Source organism: Ranitomeya variabilis, chromosome 1 (genome assembly GCF_051348905.1).
Source record: "Ranitomeya variabilis isolate aRanVar5 chromosome 1, aRanVar5.hap1, whole genome shotgun sequence".
NCBI classification, from domain to species: Eukaryota; Metazoa; Chordata; class Amphibia; order Anura; family Dendrobatidae; genus Ranitomeya; species Ranitomeya variabilis.
In genome coordinates, this window is record NC_135232.1 from 50,404,367 (window position 1) to 50,419,791 (window position 15,425).

General features: G+C 46.1%; 1 protein-coding gene and 5 non-coding genes across 6 annotated transcripts; all 6 read right to left on the reverse strand.

Moving 5' to 3' along the window:
- Window positions 1–203: 203 nt before the first annotated feature.
- RPL17 (ribosomal protein L17) lies at window positions 204–9,749 on the reverse strand. Its single transcript, XM_077283476.1, has 6 exons — window positions 9,665–9,749; window positions 9,477–9,517; window positions 7,597–7,731; window positions 6,922–7,020; window positions 6,107–6,298; window positions 204–289 (listed from the first exon to the last, which is right to left on the reverse strand). Exons 1-6 carry the CDS (start codon window positions 9,702–9,704, stop codon window positions 242–244), a joined length of 555 nt encoding a protein of 184 aa, XP_077139591.1. The 5' UTR covers window positions 9,705–9,749; the 3' UTR covers window positions 204–241.
- LOC143797462 (small nucleolar RNA SNORD58) lies at window positions 502–568 on the reverse strand. The gene has a single exon (XR_013220486.1). It is a non-coding gene; the product is annotated as a small nucleolar RNA SNORD58 (small nucleolar RNA).
- Window positions 6,420–6,486, reverse strand: LOC143797463 (small nucleolar RNA SNORD58). The gene has a single exon (XR_013220487.1). It is a non-coding gene; the product is annotated as a small nucleolar RNA SNORD58 (small nucleolar RNA).
- LOC143797459 (small nucleolar RNA SNORD58) lies at window positions 7,441–7,506 on the reverse strand. The gene has a single exon (XR_013220484.1). It is a non-coding gene; the product is annotated as a small nucleolar RNA SNORD58 (small nucleolar RNA).
- Window positions 9,377–9,441, reverse strand: LOC143797460 (small nucleolar RNA SNORD58). Its single transcript, XR_013220485.1, has one exon. It is a non-coding gene; the product is annotated as a small nucleolar RNA SNORD58 (small nucleolar RNA).
- Window positions 9,750–9,800: 51 nt separating the features above from the next.
- On the reverse strand, window positions 9,801–9,867 carry LOC143797464 (small nucleolar RNA SNORD58). The gene has a single exon (XR_013220488.1). It is a non-coding gene; the product is annotated as a small nucleolar RNA SNORD58 (small nucleolar RNA).
- Window positions 9,868–15,425: the final 5,558 nt, after the last annotated feature.

A 15,425-nucleotide genomic window follows, 5' to 3' on the forward strand; every position in this document is an offset into this window, starting at 1 on the left:
TAACTGCACCTCAATTCTCTCAGGATTTCACTCTTCTCTAAATGTAATAGATGAAGTCAGCATAAAACCAGCCTGTAATGTGCACATTGTGCTGCAACTATAGGAAAACTAGAACCGCAGCCCCTGTTTCCCTCCTAGGACGCAGACACTGACTATAAGTTGGTGCAAAGTGTTGAAAGTGGCAACAAAACACAGATGCTGGATTGAGAAGGACGACACTTTATTTCTGTACATTTTATTTTCACTCCCGAGCCATGAGCTTCTGCTTCTTCAGCTTCTTTTGAGAGATCTGCAATATAAAAAAGGAAAATATATCAATAAAATTCATTAACTATTAATCCACAACATCAGTCATGTCAAACATTGTGCCCACCACCCATAGCTGATGCTCTGGACGGCTTCACAAGACGTGTGTGCACCACACGGAGGTCGTATGTTTTGGTATCGCGAGCATCCCCCGTCCTCTCCAGGCAGGACAATTACTTGATCGTGTGAATACCGGCAGCTCAGAACAAAGATTTGTTTCATGTTTGATTCCAAAGGTGTCCTAAGATGGTCATCATCGCCGCCAGTACTCACAGGAGGTGCCAGGGATCATTTAGGACTAATTTCCCACCCAGTCACTTCACAAGCAGGATATCTTCCCCACCCCATGAGATCCTATTACATAAGGAGTCTAAAAATGCAATAAACCATAATATGTGCCGGTGATCATGCCAGCACAGGAGCGGTGCCCACATTATGGCCACAGGGGTCCTCTTCAGCCTTTGGATGCGAGTAAGAATGTTACCGTTCACTGACAGCAAGCATACATCTCAGACAGGTCACTGTGGCTTGCTTCTTTGCACCCTCAGCTGACATTTTTATTGATATTTTGGGGTATGTTTCACACAAGCAATGAGATCATTTAAATGCCAATGGCAGAGTTTAACAGCAGCATTTAAATGGTTAAACTGCAGCAATCGGAGCAAGCTCCAGTCACTGCAGATACCGGCCACGTCACACAGCCGGTATCTACGGTGTATGAAGCAGGCTCAGCTCCAGAGACACTTCATACTCTCCTTTGCAACCTGCATTAAGGCCGGTTTCACACTAGCGTTTGCGTCCACAGCGTAGGGCTGCGGACTTCTTACCTTCAGATCCGCATGCGCCTGCGTACCTATCTTTAACATTGTGTACACAGCGTCATGAGTTGTATGCGGATGCGTCCCCATGCAACGTTTTAATGTTGACATGTTGCGCTCAGCGGGCACGGCAAAACGTCACACAGGGACGCATCCGCATACAGAGCATGAGCACTCATGTCTCTGCGTACACAATGTAAAAGATAGGTAAGCATGATGCGTGCAGATCTGAAGGTAAGAAGTCTGCAGCCCTACGCTGCGGATGCAAAACGCTAGTGTGTGAAACCGGCCTAAGATATTGAAGAGATCGAGCAATCATTTGTGGGGTTTTCTATTTTTTACCTGTAGTTATTGCAGACCTTTTTGGCACCAAATTCATCAAAAGGGCGCACACAACTCATGAATTTCGCACAGAGCACAAAATTATCCTTTTTTTTTTCCAGTTTTTAACTGGTTGCAGGAAAAGTCGTATGTTTCACAAAAATGCCGCAAAACTAATTCACTTCATGTGGATCAGAGTTGTGCCAACTTTTCCAAGTTGTTAAAAAAGAAAAAAAATTGCATATCATTAATGTAAAAGAAAAAAAACATAGCAAAAGATAACTTGAATAAAAGCACAAATAGTTTGATGAATTTGTCGCAAATCAAATAATCACTAATTGAGAGACATTCACGCCGAAAACTGGCAGCAATAAAACCCAGGGTGTTATCCACAGTGGAACCAATTCACGCACACAATCCTCACAGCGGCCGATGTAATATTGCACGGGTTTGTAGTTTATCCATCATATATCACCGTGCAGAGCTGGCTGTAAGATGTAGTTAAATCACAACAGCGAGACCGAGATGCATAGGCCGGCTACCCGGCCCAAATGTGACAGGCATGTATGGGGGCTGTAGAGTTCGGGGACCAGAGGCCGCTCCGCGCTCAGATTTGTAAATCCAGATGAATTCAGTTGTGTAAACTGATAATCTGCTGACTGATTAACCATTCACAATTTAGTATTTTTTCCCCTTAGATTTTCAAAGAATTTTTGCAGCAGTATCTTTCAGCTATGATAACTCAGCAAAAAGACTGTGTGCAGATTACTTTATGGAGCGTCAATCCAAATCATAGTAAACAAATAAAAATTAAAAAATCCAAAAATGTGTTTAAGCTTAGCCACAACCCTTTTCCAGCAATCAGGTGTAAGTTAGAGGGAACCTGTAGCTTCCCCAGGCCTAGAAACAGCCCTGTGTCTTTATTCAATACACTACCAAACAAGCTCCTTTAATATTATTGTCACCATCAACTTGTTTTTATAACCTGGCCTGTAATATGCCAATTAGCGGGTGACCAGTCCTGGGTCTGTTTTTGCCCCCAGACTAAAGCTACCGCTATACTAAATGTTTTATCCGATCGTTCTTGTACTCTCTAGGAGTAAAGGTACCGTCACACTCAGCGACGCTGCAGCGATATAGACAACGAGCCGATCGCTGCAACGTCGCTGTTTAGGTCGCTGTAGAGATGTCAAACACAGCAGCTCCAGAACGATGCAGGAGCGATCCAGTGACGTAACGGTGACTCACTTATCGTTCTCACAGGTCGTTACCTCCATGTAAAACATTGCAGGCATCGTTGCTTTTGCTGTCAAACACGACGATACACGCCGACCTGACGACCAAATAAAGTTCTGGACTTCTAGCTCCGACCAGCGATATCACAGCGGGTTCCAGATCACTGCTGCGTGTCAAACACAACGAGATCGCTAACCAGGACGCTGCAACGTCACGGATCGTTGTCGTTCTCGTTGTAAAGTTGCTGAGTGTGAAGGTACCTTAAGCCACCAGAGGACAAGTTGGCCGGCAGCTTATCTTCAGGACTACAATGCAATCAGCTGCCTGAACTCAGCCATGTGCGATGGACATCTTTCCTGATATCAGTGACCGCACCGTACACAATAGTTGGCTGAACCCGCCGATATTTCCAGGTTATACCGATAATAGTCTTGTATACAGGTCCTTCATGGTCCCACTAATCACTTGTACACATCCCTGTGGGCGTGAGTGACATGATTTGCGTCACCACTGCCTCCCTTACAAAGCTGGGTGTATGTTCCCTGGCTTCATCGGTGCATTACACATGCCCAGGGAGGCAGCGGTGACACAGAACATGCAAAAAAAAGCAAATCAAGGCAGCAAAGATTGAGACAGAGAGACTCATTGCCAGAGAGAGTAAAAATAATCCCAAAATATTCTTTAACTATATAAATAGTAAGAAACTAAAAAATGACAGTGTTGGCCCCCTTAAAAATAGTCTGGGTGAAATGGTGGATGAGGATGAGGAAAAAGCCAATATGCTAAATGACTTTTTTTCATCAGTATTTACAAAAGAAAATCCCATGGCCGACAAAATGACTAGTGATAAAAATTCCCCATTAAATGTCACCTGCTTAACCCAGCAGGAAGTACAGCGGCGTCTAAAAATCACTAAAATTGACAAATCTCCGGGCCCGGATGGGATACACCCCCGAGTACTGCAGGAATTAAGTACAGTCATTGATAGACCATTATTTTTAATCTTTAAAGAGTCCATAATAACAGGGTCTGTACCACAGGACTGGCGTATAGCAAATGTGGTGCCAATATTCAAAAAAGGGGCAAAAACTGAACTCTGTAATTATAGGCCAGTAAGCTTAACCTCTACTGTGGGTAAAATCCTGGAGGGCATTCTAAGGGATGCTATACTGGAGTATCTGAAGAGGAATAACCTCATGACCCAGTATCAGCACGGGTTTACTAGGGACCGTTCATGTCAGACTAATTTGATCAGCTTCTATGAAGAGGTAAGTTCCGGACTGGACCAAGGGAACCCAGTGGACGTAGTATATATGGACTTTTCCAAAGCTTTTGATACGGTGCCACACAAAAGGTTGTTACATAAAATGAGAGTAATGGGGATAGGGGAAAATATGTGTAAGTGGGTTGAGAGCTGGCTCAGGGATAGGAAACAAAGGGTAGTTATTAATGGAGCACACTCGGACTGGGTCGCGGTTAGCAGTGGGGTACCACAGGGGTCAGTTTTGGGCCCTCTTCTTTTTAACATATTTATTAATGACCTTGTAGGGGGCATTCAGAGTAGAATTTCAATATTTGCAGATGACACTAAACTCTGCAGGGTAATCAATACAGGGGAGGACAATTTTATATTACAGGATGATTTATGTAAACTAGAAGCTTGGGCTGATAAATGGCAAATGAGCTTTAATGGGGATAAATGTAAGGTCATGCACTTGGGTAGAAGTAATAAGATGTATAACTATGTGCTTAATTCTAAAACTCTGGGCAAAACCGTCAATGAAAAAGACCTGGGTGTATGGGTGGATGACAAACTCCTATTCAGTGGCCAGTGTCAGGCAGCTGCTACAAAGGCAAATAAAATAATGGGATGTATTAAAAGAGGCATAGATGCTCATGAGGAGAACATAATTTTACCTCTATACAAGTCACTAGTTCGACCACACTTAGAATACTGTGCACAGTTCTGGTCTCCGGTGTATAAGAAAGACATAGCTGAACTAGAGCGGGTGCAGAGAAGAGCGACCAAGGTTATTAGAGGACTGGGGGGTCTGCCATACCAAGATAGGTTATTATACTTGGGGCTGTTTAGTTTGGAAAAACGAAGACTAAGGGGTGATCTTATTTTAATGTATAAATATATGAGGGGACAGTACAAAGACCTTTCTGATGATCTTTTTAATCATAGACCTGAGACAGGGACAAGGGGGCATCCTCTACGTCTGGAGGAAAGAAGGTTTAAGCATAATAACAGACGCGGATTCTTTACTGTAAGAGCAGTGAGACTATGGAACTCTCTGCCGTATGATGTTGTAATGAGTGATTCATTAATTAAATTTAAGAGGGGACTGGATACCTTTCTGGAAAAGTATAATATTACAGGGTATATACACTAGATTCCTTGATAAGGCGTTGATCCAGGGAACTAGTCTGATTGCCGTATGTGGAGTCGGGAAGGAATTTTTTTCCCCATGGTGGAGTTACTCTTTGCCACATGGGTTTTTTTTGCCTTCCTCTGGATCAACATGTTAGGGCATGTTAGGTTAGGCTATGGGTTGAACTAGATGGACTTAAAGTCTTCCTTCAACCTCAATAACTATGTAACTATGTAACATGGCGAACTGCGAGATTTGCGGAGCCGGCGGTAATGGCTGAGTGCTGCGTTATCGCTGCCTCCCAGGGCATAGGCAGTGCGCAAATGAAGCCAGGGAGGGGATGTCACTAAGGTGAAGTAATAACCCCCATAGGGGCATGAAAACTTTACTAGTGAGACAATCAGTTTGAAGAAAACAGCGCACACCAATCAGCATATTGAAAGCAAAGTTATAAAAACTATTTTAGGATGATAAAATAATGATCTGCCAAAAAGAGCTTTTTTTTTTTAAAGTGTATTAAACATTGAACAAACATGGGGGCGGTTTGGGGGTTTCTGGGGATGCAAAGTGCTGCTTAAAATGGTTATCTATCGCTGCTCACTTCAGCAGGGGAGATGAATGGTGCCGCCACGTCACGACCCCACAGAGCAGCTGAGACACGTGCATGATCGGCAGCTATCCTGCGTGTTGGTGACCAGATTTCACAATACAAAATCGATAAAAAAAAAATAAAAAAATCGATCTTAGACCTGATGAGGCTGATGTGCTGACTGAGTGCAAAATCTGGTTATTAAGCTGACCAATTTTAATATCAGTGAGACAACTCCATAACCTGGATTTTCATAGTGTGTACATCAATCTCACCAGGACAAGCTACATGTGAGCGGTCTTCAGGTTATTGAAACTACAACTGTATGCCAATTAATCCGCTGCCATAAAGGGAAACTATAGATTTCTAATCTAAAAGTTGAAACTTATGGGTCTTCTAGATCTGACTCATTCCAATAATGAACTACACGGCAGCAAGGTGGCGGATTACCCAAGTCTCACCTTTTTCTTTTGAGCGACCTCCTCCTCTGGTTTGGGGACGATCTGCTCCTTTTCGGTCAGAATCATCTCGATGTGGCAGGGAGAGCTCATGTAAGGGTTGATGCGGCCGTGAGCGCGGTAGGTTCGCCTGCGCATCTTGGGGGCTTTGTTCACCTGAATGTGCTCAATGACCAGAGAATCGACATCCAACCCCTGGGAACCAGAAGAAAAAAAAAATAATAATAATAAAATGGATTACACAACAAGTACTATACCTGCATCTATAGTATGAGGAAAGGTAAGACCAGAAACGGAACATAACATGTAGACACTGGGGGCTCAGAACAAAGGTTTGTTTCATGTTTAATTCCAAAGGTGTCCTAAGATGGTCATCATTGCCGCCAGTATTCACTCACTGACCAAAATTTGGTTCTGGTAACATGGACAAAGTAGGGATGAAAAAAAAAAAAAAGACATGATACGGCAAGGGCACGTTTACACGGGGCCGAAAAATGTCTAGGATTTCCTGCAGATTTCATTATTTGCATTGTAAGAGGTGAAAATTAAAAAAAAAAACAAAAAAAAAAACACAGCGGATGTCATATCAGACGCAAAGAGAATTCGTGCAGGAAACTATTCACATGGCGGACACAGCTCCCAACGGACCCAACTGACTATAATAGGGTCGATTGGATTTTTTGTTAACATTTTCCATCAAAATTAAAACTCCAACGCATTCTCTGCCTTTGAAAATTGGAAGCTAAGGTGGCGCCGCCGCGATACTAGTGTGAACGAAACCTTACACTGCAGATTGACAAATTCTAAGCACGGCTCACCTTCAGTTCTGCATTGCTCTCTGCGTTCTTCAGCATGTGCAGGAGAAATTCTGCGCTTTTCTTGGGCCAACGTCCCTGTGTCCAGCCCCACTGCTTGGCCTGGAAGAGACATAAGAAAAAAGGTAATAAATCTGCAATTAGTAAATCGTAATCGGCAGCTGCCTGCTGACAAGTGACTGTTCGTAACTTATGAGGTTCAAGTGTCTCCACCAATAATTTGAGGAGACACAGGAGGATGCACTCACCAACAACACCACTGCATCGAGCACAGACGCTATATGTATTAATGTAAAACCCTTATAATGGGGGGTAGTCCGACATCGGCGTACTATTACGCCCATCAGAAAGGGGTTACGTCTTCCTCTTTATTTTTTATTTTATTTTTTTAAAATTTCCACAAAAAGTGAACAACCCCTCTAAATCTGCAGTACATCCACCACAATTCCCCATTATGATGGATGCCACTTTGTGCAGGTTTCACCACTGTGGAAAGTTCACATCAGATAAGTAACTTTTGGAGTTGCTCAGAACATCAGTTATTTTCATGGTTATTCCAAAGGTGTCCTAAGATAGTCATCACTGCAACTCCTAAACAAATCCACCACAGGGCGATCCTACTGCAAAACCTGTACTATAGGATCGGGAGAGCCATAGTACTCCCCTAGTTATACCGACCTGAGCACAACGGCCAACACCTCCATTGTAACGACGGAAGGGAACGCACTGCTTCTTCACAGTTACATCCTTTAGGTATTTGGTGGCCTTGCGTATGTGCATGCCCTTAATGGCCTGAGCAGTCTCCCGAGTGTTCTGCAAAGAGAAAATATATGTATCACATCCAATCTATTACATCAATACAGAACTATGCAAATGCAACATTACCCATGATGGCCATCAGAAAGGTTAACAATGTCAGGCGGCTTTAAGCCAATGAGAGTGCCTGCTATATAATCAAAAATATCAGCATTGAGGGCTCATGAGTAAGGCAGCCATTAATTCCTGGTCCACTCCAGATAACAGACATGTAAATCATGTCCATTTGGCTCTGCAATACATCAGGAGGAGGAGAAAGCCATATTTGCGTCTTGTAGGCCCACACTGTATGCTGCAAGCCCGTAATGTACCTTCACTTCCAGTCTACAAAAGCCCTAAACAAACTCATACATGTAGAATGGTCTGTTTTGTAGGAGGTACATGTCATGAGTATTCCCCAAAAATAAAGCTTTGAAAGAAGCCTCCGATTTATGCCATTGTATGGGCACACAGTGGCATATGTTGGAATTTTTTATTTTTCTATAAGGTTGGAAAATAATGAAAAGTAAACCATAAAATGTGAACCGACCGTGTGTGACCAAGGACACAATGGAGAAGATGTACTAAAACTGGTGCTCCCCTAACCCTGGACAAACACACAGGCCGTCAGAACCAGACAATTTTGGCATCAGCCACCAAACTGTGTATGGGCAGCTCCTGACTAAATGGATTTTAACAAACTGAACCTTGTTTCCATGGAATATAAAAGTCGCCACCAGGGGTTTAACAGCAACCTATCCCCCATTTAAATAAACCTTAACAACGTAGAGGCTTAAAGCCCCCGTACATATTAAGGTAGGTGTACACGGTCAGTAACCGCTGCGGGTTGGACGCTGCATATTTGTGCAGCGTCCAACCCGCAGCATCCAGCTGTTACAGAGAAGTGGATGGAAGTTCCAAGGAATCCCATGGCCACTATTTGTCAACAGACACCCGCAGAGAAGGACATGCGACGCGTCCCTCCAGACCGCAGCACGTCTATTCATTTTGCAGAGACGCGAGTCTCCGCAAGATAAATTTCACCCGTACAATGTTTTGGATGCAGTGAATCCGCACAGTTCAGTGAACACATGCAGATTCACCTGGGTTCAAAAGGCGGCATCGCTTTGGGCGTAGCAGACATGTGCTGCGTCCAAAGTGCTGCCAATTACTGAACGTGTGCACCTACCCTTAGACTAATGTCAGCTGCCAATATCGACGGTCTAATGTATATGAGTGGGCTGGGCGACTGATAGAGATGTCGATGGGACATGTCCGATCTCAGACTTCCATTCGCATTGTTCTCCCAGAGATAAGCCGTCGGCCGACGCATTAGTCCAGTGCTCCCCAACTCCGGTCCTCAAGAGCCACCAACACGTCATGTATTCCTTATTATTGCACAGGTGATGGAATTCTTGCCTTTCCAGGTAATGCAGTGATCACCTGGGCAATACTAACGAAATCCTGAAAACATGACCTGTTGGTGGCTCTTGAGGACCGGAGTTGGGGAACACTGCGTTAGTCTTTAGGCTTTTTCATAGAGGACACAGCATCGTCCGGCCGACAGCCATCTAATGTGTATGACTGCAATAAATGTTTAGATCCCATACAAGTCCTGCAAATGTCTGATAAGTTGCAGTAATTAAACACACAACGCACATTTGCTGCTCAGAATTCTTATTGGTTTCATGGTTAATCCAAAGGTGTCCTAAGAAAACATCACCGCAGCAAAGGAGCATGAACTGAAGATGCCGTGTGCTTACCTTGAAGTGCACTCGCAGGTTGGAGCCCCGGGCCTTGCATGCTGCAGGAAAACAAGCAAGAAGTCACTGTTACTCTACTAACCTCCAACATGTGATGAGAAACTACAACTCCCAGCATGTTGGTAGTGGTACTTCCAAAACACCCCGGGAGCAATGATCTATATGCCGCTGAATAAAATGTCACTTACATTTTGTGGGGTTTTCCGGGTCAAGTGAGTAGCGGACCATTTTGAGATTTTACCTGGAGGAAAGGAATAACAACAACATACATTTAGATTTTGTAAAGCAGCGTCATTATAAGCAGACGGCACAGCACGTATCACAGCCACTCAGATCTCAGAGTTATTTTCATTTATATTTCCAAAGGTGTCCTAAGAAGTCATCACGGCAGCTGTGAGTCCTAAATGGTACCCACGACCCCCCACCACAGCAGAACACCCCGATATTTGTCATGGTTCAACCATAAAAGCTCAGGGGCAAGCAGAGCTCACAACACAGGGGTGTCCACAGCTAGAGCCAAAAATGCAGAACAAGGACGAGTACATCCAGTTAACGCTGGTTAATAGGGGGCTCCAATACAGCAGACCCCCCACAACTCCTTATACATGAGGTTTATCCGGGTGCACCGGCTGCAGGTTTATGTGGGTCCTTGGTTGACTGCGCCCCTTTTCCATCTTTTAAGCATTTTCATCAGTTTTCTGGAGGACTTGACCCTGCGAGCACTTGTACAAAACACTAATACTTTATGGCTCATAGTGTAATATTATGATCTGCCCTGAAGCCCAGCGACACGCAGATGTACAAACATGGCTGACACAGGGGGGCTTTCAGCAGAGTTCCCCCACATGGTAACAATGCCATAGACGCCCCAACATCACTGAGCACGGGTGCATCAGAAATGAGAACAGTCCCCAATTCGCAACCTGTTAGCTACGGCACTTAGGCGGTCAGCCTGCTGTGATTGGAGCAAACATCAGTTATACTCGGGTGCCCCGGCTGTACATGCACACACCTACCCCACATGTAGAGGACGCCGCCAAAGGATACCTGGGCAGAGAGGTGCCAGCACTGCAGATCCAGCACCAGACTTTAGTCCTGAGCCGGGTGCACAGACCACAATCATGGTAGTGCCAGGACGATACCAGACCCAGGCAGAGGGCACACAACGACGGTCAGTCCGGTGCAGAGACCACAATCATGGCAGTGCCAGCACAGTACTGGACCCGGGCAGGGGGCACACAGCAGCGGTCAGTCTGGGGCACAGACCACAATCATGGCAGTGCCAGCAGCGTACAGGACTCGGGCAGGGGCACACAGCAGCGCTCAGTCCGGGGCACAGACCACAATCATGGCAGTGCCAGCACCGTACAGGACCCGGGCAGGGGGCACACAGCGGTGGTCAGTCCGGGGCACAGGCCACAATCCTGGCAGTGCCAGCACCGCACAGGACCCGGGCAGGGGGCACACAGCGGCGGTCAGTCCGGGGCACAGACCACAATCCTGGTAGTACCAGCACCGTACAGGACCCGGGCAGGGGGCACACAGCGGTGGTCAGTCTGGTGGAGAGACCACAATCCTGGCAGTGCCAGCACCGTACAGGACCCGGGCAGGGGGCACACAGCGGTGGTCAGTCCGGGGCACAGGCCACAATCCTGGCAGTGCCGGCACCGTACAGGACCCGGGCAGGGGGCACACAGCAGCGCTCAGTCCGGGGCACAGACCACAATCCTGGCAGTGCCAGCACCGTACAGGACCCAGGCAGGGGGCACACAGCGGTGGTCAGTCCGGGGCACAGACCACAATCCTGGCAGTGCCAGCACCGTACAGGACCCGGGCAGGGGGCACACAGCGGTGGTCAGTCCGGAGCACAGACCACAATCCTGGCAGTGCCAGCACCGTACAGGACCCGGGCAGGGGGCACACAGCGGTGGTCAGTCCGGGGCACAGGCCACAATCCTGGCAGTGCCGGCACCGTACAGGACCCGGGCAGGGGGCACACAGCAGCGCTCAGTCCGGGGCACAGACCACAATCCTGGCAGTGCCAGCACCGTACAGGACCCGGGCAGGGGGCACACAGCGGTGGTCAGTCCGGGGCACAGGCCACAATCCTGGCAGTGCCAGCACCGTACAGGACCCGGGCAGGGGGCACACAGCAGCCTCCACCTCCCGGGCACAGACCAGTCCTTACATCACACCAGTCTTCCCTGCACACACCATGTATATATATACAATGCTGGGAGCAGTAGTCCTCCCCGGCCACAGAGCACCACTACCCGCACTACACCCAGCCTACAGGCCGCAGCCCCGGCCTCTCCACAGGCCCCTGCCCGGGTGAAGCCTCCATCCCGCCGGCCTCCCCTCATACCGCCGCGCCCCGCACCTGGACACGTTCCTCTCACACCCCAGCACCGCGCAGCCACACTCAGGGCAGGATGGCGGAGATAGAGGCCGGATCCCGGAGCCGCTCACACCAGCCATGTCTCACTCACCTCAGGCCGCGCAGGAAGAGGGCTGGCAAAGGATTCTGGGAGCGGTATTGCGCCACCAAATCTCGCGAGAAGAGCTGTGCACGTGAAAAGCGGCGGCCATTTTGCCAACCATTGCGCCAACCAAGCCTGATTTCTAGCTGTTAGTTAGTACCACGCAACAAATAATCCCAGACGTATAACTATCGCAGCTCCTTGTTCACACCGGGACTTTTCTTTATTATTGCTCTTTTACTTTTTTCTTCTCTTCTTCCAAGAGCCATCATTTTTTTTGTTTTTCCATCCACATAAACGTTTGAGGCTTATTTTTGGGGCAGGATGAGTTGTAGTTTGGAATGACGCCGTTCATTGTACCGTATAATTTACTGAAAAACGTATCATTTCATAGATCGGACGTTTACAGACGCAGACATCTGCATTGTATTATTTCTTTATTTTTGGGACGAGAAATGGAGGGAGATTAGGAGTTTTATGCTTTTACTATTATTTTAATATATTTACAAATGTGTTTGTATTACAGGTCACTTTTTTGTTCCATCCTACGTCACCATGGCTGGTTTCCTCCTTTGTGAAGCTTTGCCGCCTTCACTGCAGCCGACGTCCGTTGTTGTTTGTGGAGCTTTCGGCCTTCATTTTTGTCTTAAAGCGCCACTCCAGCGTTTGTTTGTTTTTCAGCACTGGAGTGGTGCTTTAAATCTAAGTCCCCTGCCTCCGGTCATACTGGTCATATATTCACCCTCTGGCGTCCACCATTTTTCGCCACCACTCCGATCCCGCGGCTCCATCTTGCGATAATAGCTTCTGACAGGCCAAAAATCAGAGGCTACATCATCATCATGTAAGCTCTCAATACAAGTCAGTGAGGCCAGAACAAGACTCTCATCGACTTGCTCTATGAAACACTGGAGCTGACAGCAGGTCACTTTTCACCGGAGACCGACCGAAAACAGACGAAAACGTCGGAAGGTGAGTATGAAACGGGACTTACATGTAAAGCACCACTCCAGCAGAGCAAGAAACAAAAACACTGGAGTGGTGCTTTAGTCATGTGAAATGCTGCTCGGTGGGGCTGAGAACTGGTGCTTTGGGTCATTGTCCATCTGTCCTGTGAAGTGTCGTCCAATCATCTTTGCTGCATTTGGTGGAGTCTGATAATTTCCCTGTACACTCAGGATTCATCCGGTTGCTTCTGTCTCTAATCATCAAGAAACACTAGTGCACATAGAGAGCTGTGGGCTATCATACTGTATATGGGGAGCTGTGGGCTATAATACTGTATATAGGGAGCTGTGGGCTATCATACTGTATATGGGGAGCTGTGGGCTATAATACTGTATATAGGGAGCTGTGGGCTATCATACTGTATATAGGGAGCTGTGGGCTATCATACTGTATATAGGGAGCTGTGGGCTATAATACTGTATATAGGGAGCTGTGGGCTATCATACTGTATATGGGGAGCTGTGGGCTATAATACTGTATATAGGGAGCTGTGGGCTATCATACTGTATATAGAGAGCTGTGGGCTATAATACTGTATATAGGGAGCTGTGGGCTATCATACTGTATATGGGGAGCTGTGGGCTATAATACTGTATATAGGGAGCTGTGGGCTATCATACTGTATATGGGGAGCTGTGGGCTATCATACTGTATATAGGGAGCTGTGGGCTATCATACTGTATATAGGGAGCTGTGGGCTATCATACTGTATATAGCGGGAGCTGTGGGCTATCATACTGTATTTTGGTGAGCTGTGGGCTATCATACTGTATATAGGGAGCTGTGGGCTATCATACTGTATATAGGGAGCTGTGGGCTATCATACTGTATATAGCGGGAGCTGTGGGCTATCATACTGTATTTTGGTGAGCTGTGGGCTTTCATACTGTATATAGAGAGCTGTGGGCTATCATACTGTATATAGCGGGAGCTGTGGGCTATCATACTGTATATAGGGAGCTCCAGAACAACAGAAAAACGGAGTAAGCACAAAATCTCACAAATCATTATAAAATACTCAGTTTATTAAATAGATACAAAAGAACAATTAAATCATGTAGATATGGTACATAAAACACAGGAACAATCCAAGGAACAAACTAGTGGTACAGCAGAAAGTTCATGGGAACACAGAACAATAATATATTATACCATGGTAGAAGCTCAGTATATATACCAGTGTGCACAATGCAAGAGGCATGGTATATCATCAGATACATAGTCACATAATGTTAGTTGCAATAGAGCCAAATGCAAGGTACACCGGTGTAATTATAAATGCTTACCCATGGAGAGAGGTAAATCCCACGAACTCCCTGGCACCCCTGACGCGCGTTTCGCGGTCCAGCTTTCTCAAAGGGGAGACACGTGTCTGTAGACTTTAGTATAGAGATATGAGGTGGACCGAAAAATTTATACTTGTATTTTCTCCTTAATCTCTTCATTCTGCTTAGTCTGTGACTAGTGTTGCAGACTGAAGAGAAAATGGTCGCAATACCATGCAAAACTATACTCTACAGGTCAGGTGTCCAAAAACTCATTAGTCGGGACGCCTGACCTGGTGAGTAGAGAAGGGCATTGTATAGCCTCCTTTTTCTCTTCTGTGTACGTAATCTATTCCACACAAAGTGAAGGGACGATGGTGGTCATACACGGCATATCTATGCTCACCTGCACAGGTGTCAGAAATAGTGAATTCATGAGGCTGTTATATGTGCATCATGAATTCATTATTTCTGACACCTGACTTGAGTATAGATCTGTTTTGTATGACAGCCATTGTCTCTTCAGTCTGTGTCCAATGGATACTGCATAGCAGAACAGAATCAGGACACAATGACGTCAACAACCTTATCACTAAAACCACTTGGCTGCCGTCACACTATCAGTATGTGGTCACTATTTTATATTGGTATTTGTAAGCCAAAACAAGGAATGGAACTATTAGAGGAAAAGTATAATATTAGCATGTCTAGCACTTCAGCCTTCATCACCCACTCCTGGTTTTGGATTACAAATACTAATAATAAATACAGACCAAATACTGCTAGTGTGAGGACAACCTCGGTTTATAGAGGAAACACATATGAGACACGGTCAAGACTGTTATGACCCCAATGGCAGAGGGTCTCAGAAATAGTTTCTAAGTCTGCAAACACAAAAACCAGCTCATAGGGCAGTGGTAACTGGGCTGACCATATATCTAATCCTAGCACCACAAATACCAGCAGCCGGGGAACGTGCCTACGTTGATTCTAGACGTCTCGCGCCAGCCGGAGAACTAACTAACCCTAGAAGGGAAAAGAAAGACCTTTCTTGCCTCCAGAGGAAATACCCCAAAAGTTGGATACAAGCCCCCAACAAATAATAACGGTGAGGTAAGAGGAAAAGACAAACGTAAGGATGAGCTAGGTATTTAGCAAAGAGAGGCCCACTAGCTAATAGCAGAATATAGTAAGAT

Coding starts and splice junctions, on each gene's coding strand:
- RPL17 (XM_077283476.1), bottom strand. CDS start 9,704: ATGGTCCGCTACTCACTTGACCCGGAAAACCCCACAAAAT. Junction 7,021..7,596: donor GTGTTGGCCGTTGTGCTCAG/GTCGGTATAACT, acceptor TGTCTCTTCCAG/GCCAAGCAGTGGGGCTGGAC. Junction 290..6,106: donor AGGTCGCTCAAAAGAAAAAG/GTGAGACTTGGG, acceptor TTTATATTGCAG/ATCTCTCAAAAGAAGCTGAA.